The following is a 13,141-nucleotide window of genomic DNA, read 5'->3' as shown; positions in this document are numbered from 1 at the left end:
GCAAACATGTGTCTATAAGCCGAATCCACAGTTTATTACACAGTATTTGTTCACTCTTGCATAGCAAAAGCCTGGGAAGAGTGAAAGCCCCAAGTAATTCATCAGTTTAAAATTAAACATTTATTTGGGCTGCAATTCCAAAATCACTAGCCCTGAAGTTCCTGTCACAACTACTTAAGAGGAATTGAGGTTGCATATTAGCTTAGGTTAAAAGAAACACTAATTCTGCAGAAAAATCTGTTGTTTAAACAGACCATACATGTTAACTTGTCTACATCCCCTTCTTTTCTACAGGGAAAGAAGAATCACACCTGTCTCTCTGAAGCAGTGAGTTCTCCCCACATACACAGCTGGGGAGTTTAGTTGGTTGGTTTGGTTTTACCAGTGCAAAATCTGCCTTCTTAATGAGCCCACCAGTTTCTTAACACCAAACTTTTACAAAGCCAAGCCTGAAAGGATATCAGGCCTACACCACTCTGTAAATTCCCTTCAATGACTTTCCCAAAACAGCTCAGAAGTCCAGAGCTGGAAAGCTCCCTTGCCTCAAACAGCTGAAGGTCACAAATTCTCAGACTTTATGAACAGCCTGACTACTTTCCCTTTCACACATGGAAATGCAGAGGGGAAGCTGAAGGCAGCTCAAGACACCTTTCAAATGAAGTTCATTTCCACCAAGGCTGTGCCACTTCTGTTGATTTTGCACATCAGGCTGTTCCAGTAGCAGGTACCAGGGAAAAATGTCGAGTCACTAGAAAAGCCCAAGATACAAAACAGGAACACACAGGAGAGCCGTTCTGATCCCCTCCTGTAAATCTACAAGTTCTTAGGAAACAGAACAACCTCTAACAGAATCAAAGGAATGTTTGAAAGAAGGATGACTTATGGAAAGAGAGAAAACAGGGTTATTAAGTAGTACAAGAAACAAAATGGATAAGAGTCCTTATTTGGGAAGAGAATTTTTTCAAAAGAATCAACATTTTAAAATGGTAATTTAGCTGAGAAACACAGAATGGAGTAACAGAAGTGGCTAAGAATACACATAAAATCTTCCCAGCGTAGAACTACTTTGTTTAGTCTCTTCTGGCACTATAAATTTATTTCTTCCATGATTCTTAAAGCTGGGAACAACTGTCCCTGCAAGCACCCAATTCCCCCCGTATTCCTCTTTCCTCCTCCTATCCCAGACACACATCCAAGGGAAAAAAAGTGACTTTTTTTTACTATACGCTCGTACACATTCCTGAAGGAAAGGGGACCATTAACATTACAGACCCTTTATATGTCAATGTTTTTGTACTATATTTAAGTACATTTAGAAAAAAGTTAATTCGAGCTAATTAAGCAAATAGTCTTCCAAGATGAGGGAATATATGAGGATTAAAAAAGACAAGACCACCTTCACAGCAGTGTGGTTGCTTATTACTTTCTAAAAACCTCAGAGATGACTGAACCAGCTCCTCTCCTTCCCTGGAATTTGTTTCCTAAGTGTTCTCCAGACAAGAGACACTGGTGCTAAATTTATTAAACTTCCTAACAAATCCCAGGCTCCTCAGCAGAGAAAGAATCTGCAAGGTCAGTGCAGAGCCCGTCACCAAGAGAGGAACACAGCTGTGACGGGACACTCTGGAATCAAGCACAAGCAAATTTCAGCAGGTTACTGGGATGGGCTCCCTGCCAATCCATGAGCTGTACGGGAAGGCAGGAACAAATGCCATGGGAAGGAGACAAGGCTGTGAAGGTGCAAGAAAGCAGAGCTGCATGAGGATGGAACAGGCAGCGGTGGAAACGGGACACCAGAGATACCAGACTGGAAACTGCATTTATGGAGTCTCACGGGGATCCGGAGGATTAGGCCAATGTATGAGTGACCATCCCACCTGCCCACCAGGTCATCCCAGCGCTGCCATCTGAGGGAAGGCGGCGGGGAAATGGTGATCCAGCACCTCAGGAGGAGGCACTGGGACCATCTGTGTGCCCAGCCCAGCCCAGGGAAGCCTCAAATGTCTCCCCGGCAGTGGGGGCTGTGAAGGGCAGCCCCATTCCCACTAAATGTAGGAGTTATACATGTAAATCCTATGATGCCACACGAGCTCCACGAAAACCAGGCTGCGAACCAGAGCGATTTGGAGCGATTAAATCGCTCAGCCCACGCACGGCCGGGGCGCCGTGGGGCCCGAGGCTGCGTGAGCGGCTCCCTGGGGAAGGAGGCGGGGCTGGTGATTAAACAACAACACGAACGCGAGACCTCAGTTTAGCAGCAGGATCCGAGCCCTCGAGGAGGGGGATGGATTTAGAGAAGGGACAAAGTCAGCGACAAGGACAAGGACAGGGCAGGGACGGGACCCGCCGCCGCGCTGAGGCAGCGCGCGCTCCCCTCTCGGCCGCGCTGAGGGGCCGGGGGCCGCCGTGCCCTGGCGAGCGCCGTCACTTACTTGTCCACCCTGACACTACCCGGGCCGCGCACACCCTGAGCAGGGACGTTCCCTGAAACCCGCCGCTGCCGGGAAACCCGCTGGGCTCCCCCTTCCCGGGCCGGCCGCGCCTGCGCCGGGAAGAGAAGGGAAGGGGAGGGAAGGAGAGGCGGGAGCTGCCTCGCAGGGTTCCTCCGGTGCTGAGGGACATCGGCTCGGAAGGGAGGGAATCGCCTGTGTTTAAAAGCGAATAAAGCACAAAGAAGGCGTGGGGTTGTCTTGGTTTGCTAAAGGCGTTGGTATATCGTATTTCTCAGCCCCGTTGCCCTCATAAAGACTGCAAAATACAGGCGGTCAGAGAAGCGTTGGAGCAGTGCAAGAAGCCACGTGGTGAGCCCCGGGAAAGAGATACACAATACAGAAAAATAAATAAATATACAAGAGTAAATATAATAATAAATATATGTAAATATGGGAGAGTATATATAAATACATATAATATTAAATAAGCAGGAGGGAATATCAGGGCTAAGGACATCCACCACCCTCTGATCCATAAATATGTAATTGCTTCTTAAATAAATAAAGCAGGGCTGTGAGCCGTGAGTGTGATGTTCTGCACGGAGTTACTCTGAGAGTTTTACCTGAAAGGCTGGGAAACTGCTGATGTGAGGAATAAACCCTGAGTTTAGTTAAGGTTTGCTTAAAATGGAGGGAAGGACGGGGCATTGGGATCTGCTCAAATGCATCCTTGGGAAACAGAGATCACAGAATCAATTAGGTTGGGAAAGATCTCTGAGATCATTGAGTCTAACCCATGGCACAGCTGTGGCTGCACAGTGCAGATCCCACCACATCCCTCCATGACCTTCCACAACCCATGAAGGGAGGAGCGGATGGCAGCCCTCACATTCCCATCATGTCCAAACACTTCTGGCCCCAGGAAGCCACCAGGGATTTTTCCCGTTATCCCCTAAATATTCTACAGCAGGAAATCTTGCAGTAAAAAAGCTGTCTTGCAACATTTCCAGAGTATTCCCACTTCAGCCCAGGCAGAAATGCTGCAGGAACAACCTTGCTCAGGGAAGGATGAGTGTTGTCTCGTGGTCAGAGCACAGGGTTCGTGGTCAGGAGCTGTGGGTTCTCATTCCAGCTTTACCACTGAATCATTTTGAGAGCCTCGCTAGTCACTTTGTACTACAAACAGTTAGTAATTTTCCGTTGGAATGATTTTCTGATGGAAAACACTGCTACAAAACTGAAATCTGGGTGAAAATCCGTTTTCCCATTGGGAATACCTTGCATGGAGGTGGGGCAGGGAAGGACATTTGACCAAATGGAGGTTTTCTTGCATTAATTCAAATGTTTTGCTTTGAATAGATAGATTTAAAAAAAAAATCTCTCTATTGACTGTAATTCCAAATCAGCTCGTGGCACGGTGAGAGCGTGTGCTCTCATGCTCTGCTTTGCTCCAAGACAGGTCTGCACTTTTGTAATAGGATTCAAATGTCTCTTTTCTGAGACACATCTATCCCCATCTGAGTCCAGCCTGACCCATGGGGACAAATCCCAGCATAGGGCCACCACTCTGACCAGGGAAGTGCTCCATGGAGAGAAAGTGCAGGACTCAGAGACACAAACAAGCTGTTTCACATTAGTTCAGTGACCTAAAACAAAGCGCCGTGGCTGTGGAGATACCCAAATGTTTTGTTCAACTGAAAAACAGTAAAACGAAGCCCAGAGAAATGGACCTGAGAGTGCTTCTGTCTCTGACAATCAAATCCTACAACCCTACCATGCGCATGCTGGGCACTTGGTCATAGTTCTGGCTCTTCACCCTCCCAACTATCTCCCTTCTTTGCTGTTTTGTTCCAGAATCCTATTTCTCTGTTCATTAAAACTAAATTTATTTCTGTCCCCTATATATTCATACATTGCCGAACTTTCTTTTAATCTAAATAATACTTGTTGTCCTCCCACAGTGTATTTGTAGACACCATTTAAATCCCTTCTTTTGTTTTGCCAAGTTAAACATTAACCATTTACATTTTCTTTCATAACAGCAATTTTTGCAGTATGTAATAAGCTTTCTCTGCACTTGTTTCAGTCAGAATTCATCTTTTCTGAGCACGAGTCATCAGAGCCTGACATAAAGTGTAATGTTCAAAATGATGGCTTGCTAGAGACTTTTATAGTGGCGATGATAATTCCCCATGCACTCTTTTAGTTACAGTCAGGGATCAATTTTGCCTTTTTTATACCTATATCACATTAGCACCTCGATGTATCCAGGTCTTTTTGCTCCAAGAACTAGCAAAAATAAGTACAGACAAATGTATTAACTTAAGATTTCTAAATACATTTTTTCCATTTCATCTCACTTCCCTAGTACTCACATGATTTCTTTCCAAGGAGGTGACAAATGAAGATATTTCTAAGAAAGTTACAGGATCTCCAGCCCCCAAAATCAAAGCCCCGAAAATGTCTTTTTTTTTTTAATGGAAGAATCAGAGTTTAGATTATTACATATTCTCAAGCCCACATGAGGTTTAATTCATTGCTCCTTTGAAATATTCTGAAAGCCGAGGGTTAAGAGGTGTTGTATTAGTGCAGAATAATGATGATTGATTGATTTGTGCTTGTATCAAATGCAGGAGGAGGAGGAACATGTGTGGTGAATCCTCTATAATTTCAGAATCTTTCTGTAAAGCTGAAAATCCCCTGTAGATGTATGAAATGGAACCCAAGACCACCTTTCCCTGTTTAGAGCGTGGCTGTTGTGGTTTTGCTTCCAAATAACCCCTCTCTTTTTCCATGATTCTGGACAGCTTCACTTAAAACATACTCTTTTGCATTTTCATTACAGAGTAACTGATGAAAATTCCATTTTAAATGGACTTTCTGGGAGACAGGGACATTCTTTTTATCATTATTAACCAAAGCTCATATTTCAAGCTGCAGGGATACAGCTCCAGGTAGTGTAAATCAGCATTGCCCGGGATGGCCCTGAGTCCTCTCAACCAGCCCCTCAGAACAATTTAGTGGTTTTAGATGACAGTTGGCATCTTTGAAATATTCTCTGTTGCAGAACTAGACTAGATGTGACACTTGCTGCAGAAGAAATCTTGCATAAATCTGTCCAAAAAGACTCAATCATATTACTTCACTACTCATGGTAACCTTTGGAGGCCAAAGTCCAGACAGGTTGAGAAATGGAGCATGAGTCCATAAAGGTGACAATTCCATTAACTGCAATCAGAGGAAGAGGTGAATGGTGAGATAAAGACAAATTACTTCTTCTATAAAGAAGAGAAAATATGTGTGTGAAGGGGAAAGAGATGGAAGGAACGTTTTCCAGCTTTGTCAAGGAAATAAAGATTCAGCCCCGCTCTGTTGAGATCAACACAAAAATGTCCCTTGGGCTCTGTGGACCCAAGTTTTGCCCCAACACCCTGGTGAATATCAGTGGGAACCATCACTTTGGGAGTGCAGATGTTCACATGGGAGACACCCCAGCAAAAAACCATGTGCAGAATTCCTCACTGAATTGCCCCCACAGCCATGCTGGCATTGCAAACGCTGGGCCTGGCTTTTCAGTTAACAGGGCATTTTGCAAAAATAACTATGCGGAAAAATTGTTGGCACTTCTGAATCCAGTGGTTTAGGATTCTCAGATACACCAGACAACATCTACCAGCCCAGTGGGTGCATTTCAGCCCCAGGGGCTGAACAGAAATGGCTTTGAGACCTGTATTTGGGCCCCAAATGAAAGAGTGGGACATACTGATTATGTATGACATTTTCAAAGGTTTCTATGCAGAAAACTTCATCTACAACCAATCCATGTACAAACCAAAACAAGGCAAGCAAATCCTTTTACTTCCAGAAGTATCTCTGAGCATCCAAAAATTCCACTTAGGTGTTGATTAGCATAACAATGAAAGGGAAGAAAATATTTATAAAGGTTCTTGTAACACGTGCTCAGGCAGTTCATACAAGCACTTGAGGGTGGGTTTTAATCTCATTTTAAATAAGTATAACAGTGGTATAGGACATAGAAGCTGGAAAATACTCTGGATGAAATGCTCATGGAGCTGTTAGATTAGGACTATTCATTCAAACAGGGAAATAGGGAAGTAAAAACCAACTGAATTTTTCTTAACGATGAGAAGGAATTTTTGAGTGTACCATAGGAACAAAAGGAAATTTCCTTGAGGGGACTTTTTCTGTTTTTAACAGAAATATTAAGTTACCCTCAGATACTTGAGCAGCCAAAAAGGGAAATCCCTGTTTTACGCAGCTCTAAATATAGCTAAAAAAAAAATAACTCAGATTTTATCAATTTGTGACCCATTTGGGCAGCTCACCTTTTAATACCAAAGTCAGAAACTGATACAAACAAACATACAGTATTTCAGGCTCCAAAATTCCAGTGTCTTGCCCACGGCCTGTTCCTGCCTGCCCTCTTGGCTGGACACCAATATCCTTTATTCTCAGGGGAGTCAGCCTTCCAAAAAACCACTTGGCACTCGAGTCAGGGCTGCTCTGTTTTCCTAACGTTCACGGCAGGCAGGATGTTTTCCGACTCTGCTACCCAACAGTTGAGCATTCCAGACAGCACGGGGATTTTTCTTCCAAAACCACACTGCCAATGCTATAAGAATAAGTGAAGTTCTGTGACACCATGTGATCCTGGTGGGAAAATGGGATGACTTTGTTGTCACACAGTGATGCACAAAGGGAAAATGCACAAGGCTCTTGCCACCTTTGTAAATTCTCCTTCTGGGGTGTGAATGCTGAAAAGATGCTGGCCTTAAGTCCTGTTTTCATCTGGAAGGCTGCCAGATCTCCACAGATTAGTTAAGGAGAAGACCCCCCTCCCAAACTGTCTGGCCAGAAAAGCAACCCACTGGTGCAGTGTGGCAGAGGGGATGCTCAGCAGTCTGTGCACACAGTGTTTTCAGCAAGTGAAAATGTTCGGTTTGCTCCACAGAACACACAGTACAGATACCCCTGCAACTTTTTTGTCTATGCCTTTACACTCCTTAAATATTAGAAATATTAATATTATCATTAACATTTATATGGAAGTAATTCCTGAGCTCACTGATGTTGGGCCCACTCTAGCTGTGCAGCCTTTCCTGTGTGGATCAGACACGGCTCAGGTGAGGGCAGGCAGGTGACAACTCACAGCCAGGACTCCTCACTGACCAGGAGCAGCCAGAGGCAAGATTGCCACACACATCTCCCATCACAGCTTTGTGCCACAATCCAGATGTGCAAAATCGTGAAATCACAATCTCTCGAGCTGGAAATGAATTTCACAAGCCAAGCTGTGAAAATCTTGTCGAGCTCCTCAAGTTTCACAATACCTCACATCTCCGGAAAAACAACTATAACAGAGGTTAAATATTCTTTCAGCAACATCCTTCCAAGACTTTTTCCATAGGATTTGACCAGCTTGTGAGAAGTAGTTTGTTACAGTGGTGATATATCACACAGTGGTGCCAAATCCAGTCAGTGTGGAGAGGATTGAAGGCAGCTCAAACCCCCTTCAGGCAGTGTGTCCCGATTCCACACCTGGCACCTCCTACAAAAGGCAGATCCTATTTTGCCCTTTGAATTCCAAAGCCAGTGAACACAGTCATGGAGGCAATCAGTCAAGATCTGTTAATTTGTAAAAAATGTAGCTCTCTGTTCTCCAAGGGTAAGATTAACTGGGATCTGTACTTCCAAGATTATAAGCAACACACAGCCTTTCTCCAAAACTTGTTGCAAAAAGTACAAATGATGTTCTAATGCCAGATTTATAAATCTTAGATGGAGCAGGGGCTCGTTCCATTACATAAAAAGAAGTTTGTAGGATCATGTAGCCACCTGCAAATCATACACAAATAGGCCAAACAGCACGAGAAACAGGAATAAAATCACCATATATGTAGCTGGTTCCTATAGCAGAGAGAGTCATGCTCTGTATACAACCCAAAACAAATTGTCTGCTTAGAATTAAAATATGATACTGTTTCCAAAAGTCTTGCCTCTGGGGAGATAATTTTTATACCACAGGGCAGATTCAGCCCTGGTGTAGGATTTCTGATTTTCACGGAATTGCACCATTAAGGAATTTGGCCCAACATCTTACCCACACTGATGCAATTCAACTTCTAAGGGACAGTTATGGGGTTTCCTCCTAAGTAAGGCCAAGTTTCTGGAACAAGGGAAGTCTGTAAAAGAAACGGTCGGAGGGGTGTTTTAGACTGGCATTTGGGAACATTCACATGTTAGAAAATGTCACAGGGTTTATTTTGTGCATCTTCTTGCACATTTGAATTTCGTGCTTTTTCTTCTTCCTTACAGATACATTGTCAGTAGGTGGTCGCAGCAAAACTGGATAAACCCCAAATAAATGTAATGAAATGATTATAGACAGTGTGAGTAGAAAGACATTTGTGGATCCGGTTCATTCTGCCTCATCTTTGTTATATAAATCTATTTTGCAAAATTAATGCATTGCCTGAGCTTTCAATATATGATTAGCAGAACATCTGTACCACTCAGGACTCTGGAGAAAAATTTAAGATGTTAATTCTCCAACATTTTAGGTACCTTTAAATGTTTTGGGCATGACTGATCTCACATAGTGCCTTGGATTTATGCTTTGTGTGACAGATGGAAATCTGAAGCACACACTGATGCTCTCACTGATGTTGAAAACTTCTGTGCAGAATCACAGAAAAGGAGTTATAACACCTCCCTGCACCTGGAGCTAACCTGGTGTTTCCTAAAATCCTGCAGCCTCACAGGTCATGGCCCAGAAAACAGGAGTTTCCCCGGCTCTTCCTGCCAGCACTGCCTGTACCGGGCACTGTGATGGGGTGGGATGTGATCCTGTCAGGGGGCTGGGAGAGATTATTCCCTTCCCTCTGCAGTTGTTCAAGCTGCCCAAACAGCACAGAGCAGATGCTCAGTTTCTTAAGGCTTTCTGGGAAAATCAACACTGTTTCAAAACCAGAACCGAAACTCTGGAAAGATTAATCGAGCTTGGGTCAAGAGGGAGGAAGGATGAAATAGCTTTTGACAGCAGTGAGCTGGTAAATGATGTGCCCAGTGCTGAGCTCTCAGCATTGAGTCAAAATATTCAGTGCATCACATCAAAAACTCCTTTAGACTATTGACATAATATTAGAAAGAATATGGAAAAAGATAGAACAATCAAAGGTACATTTTCAGTTTCCTACTTGCATTCTTACACTAATAAAGACTTAGTATAAATCAAATGGAGCAAATGCTATCAGTAAATTAAAATGTATGGAGAAACATGTTTTAATGTGTGTACAAGAGTTAAAAAAATCTTTGGCACAGTTGCAGTTCAGAGTTTTTTCCAGTGTTAAGCACAAGCAGCAAATGAAGCGGCTTCAAGCATTCTTTAAAATCTCATTCTTTAAAATCCATTATTTAAAATCCCAAAAGGGTTGCTACCGTTTGGATTTTACAGTTTGTCTTTCCAGAGCAATGATAAAACCATCACAACTTAATCAACTTTTGGAATCATTGACCATTCAGAAAAGCTGAAAGTGAAATAAAAATCAAGACACATAAAAAACCAGAAATACTGGACATTTTTGCCATTTCTGTCAACCAGGTAGGAATGTTGTTAGAAAGCAAGATAAAAAATTGAGGAAGGGAATAAGTGGTAACTGCTCCCTTATTTTAGGTTATTTTATGTCTGACTGTTTCAAAATTAGGAGGAATATGTGACTGGGTGCATAACTCCACCCTCTCCAAGAATTGCTGGGATCGTTGTTTATGAGTGTGATCCAAACACAGGAACAGTTTCCTTACCTACAGTCTGTTGCAATCGTGGAAATACCATGGGATGTTCCCATTGATACCTTGTCCCCATCATCACAGCACACCCTGAGAACTCCTCATCTTGGGACATACAGGATTATCTACTTAGCCCCAAGCTTTGGAAATCACCTTGATATGGAATAAAAAATACCTCTTAGAGTTGCTTTGTTTTAATGTTAGTGAAGGAAAGAAATCCCAATAAGAGCTGTGGATGTGACTGTTTGTCATCCTTTGAGAAAATAAATGTTCTAAGTCAGCTCAGTGGTACTTTTGTCGCTGAGTTTCTAATGTTGAAAACTGACACCAGTACCATGACCTGAATAACTTAAAATTTTGACCCAAGAGTAATGTCCCCCTGTAAAAGAAAGACTTCCCAAATTACGACTTCAGCTGCTCCATCTTGAGTTAGAGAACTATTTTTCTAAGCTGCTGCCTGAACTGGGCTTCAAACCAGAACTGAATGAATGCAGAGGAGGAAGCCTAAGGTACAGCAGTTAAAATATATGGAGGTTTGTGGAACATCAAACCCTTCAGAGTACAGAATATTTGCAATTTGGTATTGCAAGCATTTCCCTTCCCACTGGAAGGTTAATTTGTTAGAGAGGAATATGTTGCTCTCAGAGAATATCACAGGCTGCTCATGTTCTTGCTCATTAGCTTATTTTCAAGCAGAAGAAAATTCATGTCACCTGTGGTGAGGGGTGTCTTGGTCAGATTGTCATATCTTACCTAGTCCTAATAAAGGGAACCAATTCAGAGGTTGAGAGTAGTATTTTTGGCCTTTTAACCATAGCCTTTTCAAGGTAATCCATATTTTAGCAGTGGCCCATGACGTTACCTTCATTTGTAACCTAGTGCCAGATTTATTCCATAGAATTTTGCACAGATCCTGGGACGAGGGAGGCTCATGACTGCAGCCCCTCCCAGCCCAGCTTCCAGCAGCACATCCCAGCCCCCTGCAGCATGTTTAGCAAGCGAAACCCCACGTTGGCACTGAGGGTTGAGTAACAGTGTTCTCGGTACACCCACCCCATGTCCTGAATATTGGGTAACAGGAAACCAGGGGATGGAACAAGCCACTGCTTTTGGTTTCTGAGCTCCTGAATCCCTGAGACGTTCTAGGGGGTATCTGCTCTGTGACAACACTTCCCATTGTGTGTTCCAGCCAGGAAGATGGATGTACCTTAGTTAAAGTGAGTCATTCACTGAACCTGGGCCAAACTTTGAAGCAAATCTGGGCCAGTTTACTGCCTCGGGAGGAAACCTGGTTTTTGCATGAATTAGATGTGAAAATAAGCAGAGCCTGACTGACATCTTCTCCAAATTCCAACTGTAAGGGTAAAACCCAGAGGGCACGAGCCTCAGGCATGACAAAAATGAGGAGGGGAAAATGAGGCATCTGTCTCCCCTCCAAGATCCAGAGAGACACATGTTACTGAGAACTTAGGGTAAATTGTTAATTATTTAGGCACTAATTAAGTAATGTTTATAGAGTGGCTTACGTATGTAAATGGATGTAAAGATGCTTACGTTTTTCCTGCAGTCTCCAATTAAACCAACTTTCATTACAGAGCAAAACAATTCCATCCCAACTTGTTACACCAGTTCTTTATCCGGGCAGCTTTTCAGCCAGTGCTCCCAGCTCAAACTGGGCTACTGTTGCTTCCCTACGGAAATTTCTGGTTTGCAGTTGTTTTAATTCCATCACTGATCACATTCTGTTTAATGATAATTTGATTTTGCATTGCAAGACCCAGATGTACATTAGGAGGTCACAACCTTTCCATTTATCTCCTAAAGTAACTATTTTTTCCCCGAGTTCCATCAGGTTAAAACAGTTAGCAATTTTTCTCCTTGAAGTGTCCCTTCAGCTTGGCCGAGATATATAATAGATCAGTGTAGCTACAAATGCATTACAACATTAGTCATCAATTAGTTTTAAACCATCGCTGTAATATATCATTTATCCAGCTTGCTGTAGCACTATTGTGAACATTTAATTTTTTAAAGGCATCTTGATTTTTTAACCTGATGGCTGCATCCCCCCTTTGTCTCCTGTGCAGACATCTCCTTAAGGAACAATAAAAATTAGATTTGTTTGACCTGCACTCAGGGTTCATTTAAGCGAGATGGATTTTAATTGCTCTGCCCAGTCTCCCAGACAGCTTTTATGTAATATTCCAGACATTTACGCACTGTCTTTCCCTGGCTGTGAGCAGGTGTGTGCCCACAACTGCCTGTAAAGCAGCTCTTACAATTCATTTCGCATCTCGGGCAATCCTTGGGGAAATTGCTTACTCTGAGATACCCACTGGCATCAAATTAAGGCCTCTGTTCATTGCCACTTCTTCCCTCCTAATACCATTTTCTTTTGGTTTTAAGATTCACCTTCTGTGTGGCTGACTCTAAAAGGGCTTTGCTGAGGACTGTGTTCCTTGCACTTGTCTTGTAGTCACAGAGCACAGGTGACTTACCCCAAATACTGAGAACGGGTACAGGGCCTGCCTCTCCCAAACCCACATTGTCCTTCTACAACTTGCAATAAAATTTATGATTTGAAAAGGTTTGGATTCTGAGACAGCCAAGACTGGGAGCAGCAGGTCTGTGCCACAGTTTGGTATCTTGAAGGATCTCAAACTTCAATTAGCAGGTCACGCGAGCGAGTTATCACAGCACTGACTCAGAGCCCAAACACCCCGACTGCTCTGCCAGCTTGGAGTGGAGGCACAATGAGCTCACGTTTGCCCACAATGAACCTTATTTGCTCCAGATGCTGCATCAGGGAGAGGAGAACCTCATGTGGAGAGTTCTCTCCCTGCTAACTCTCCCCTTCCACGGGTGATACAATCTGAAGATGAGGTCCTCTGTTTTTCCTGTTC

The 13,141-nt window shown here is 43.2% G+C and overlaps 1 protein-coding gene and 1 long non-coding RNA gene across 3 annotated transcripts in view; both read right to left on the bottom strand.

Annotated features, from left to right (window-relative positions):
- FGGY (FGGY carbohydrate kinase domain containing) overlaps window positions 1-2,631 on the bottom strand; it is a 130,080-nt gene extending 127,449 nt beyond the window's left edge. The window contains exon 1 of one of the 2 annotated variants that reach the window (XM_027649328.1): window positions 2,433-2,631. In XM_027649328.1, coding sequence (XP_027505129.1) covers window positions 2,433-2,622 — 190 coding nt within the window. In that variant the 5' untranslated portion in view covers window positions 2,623-2,631. The remainder of the gene's footprint in view (window positions 1-2,432) is intronic. The other variant, XM_027649329.1, reaches the window with a different exon arrangement.
- A 3,917-nt stretch (window positions 2,632-6,548) lies between these two features.
- Window positions 6,549-13,123, bottom strand: LOC113949807. The gene is made up of 4 exons (XR_003528578.1): window positions 11,292-13,123; window positions 10,254-10,391; window positions 8,554-8,635; window positions 6,549-7,103 (listed from the first exon to the last, which is right to left on the bottom strand). It is a non-coding gene; the product is annotated as an uncharacterized LOC113949807 (long non-coding RNA).
- Window positions 13,124-13,141: the final 18 nt, after the last annotated feature.

The sequence above is a fragment of the Corapipo altera genome, unplaced genomic scaffold (assembly GCF_003945725.1).
Source record: "Corapipo altera isolate COAL_440 unplaced genomic scaffold, ASM394572v1 112, whole genome shotgun sequence".
NCBI classification, from domain to species: Eukaryota; Metazoa; Chordata; class Aves; order Passeriformes; family Pipridae; genus Corapipo; species Corapipo altera.
The sequence above is the reverse complement of the archived record's forward strand: the minus strand, read 5'-3'. Positions and strand labels throughout refer to the sequence as shown.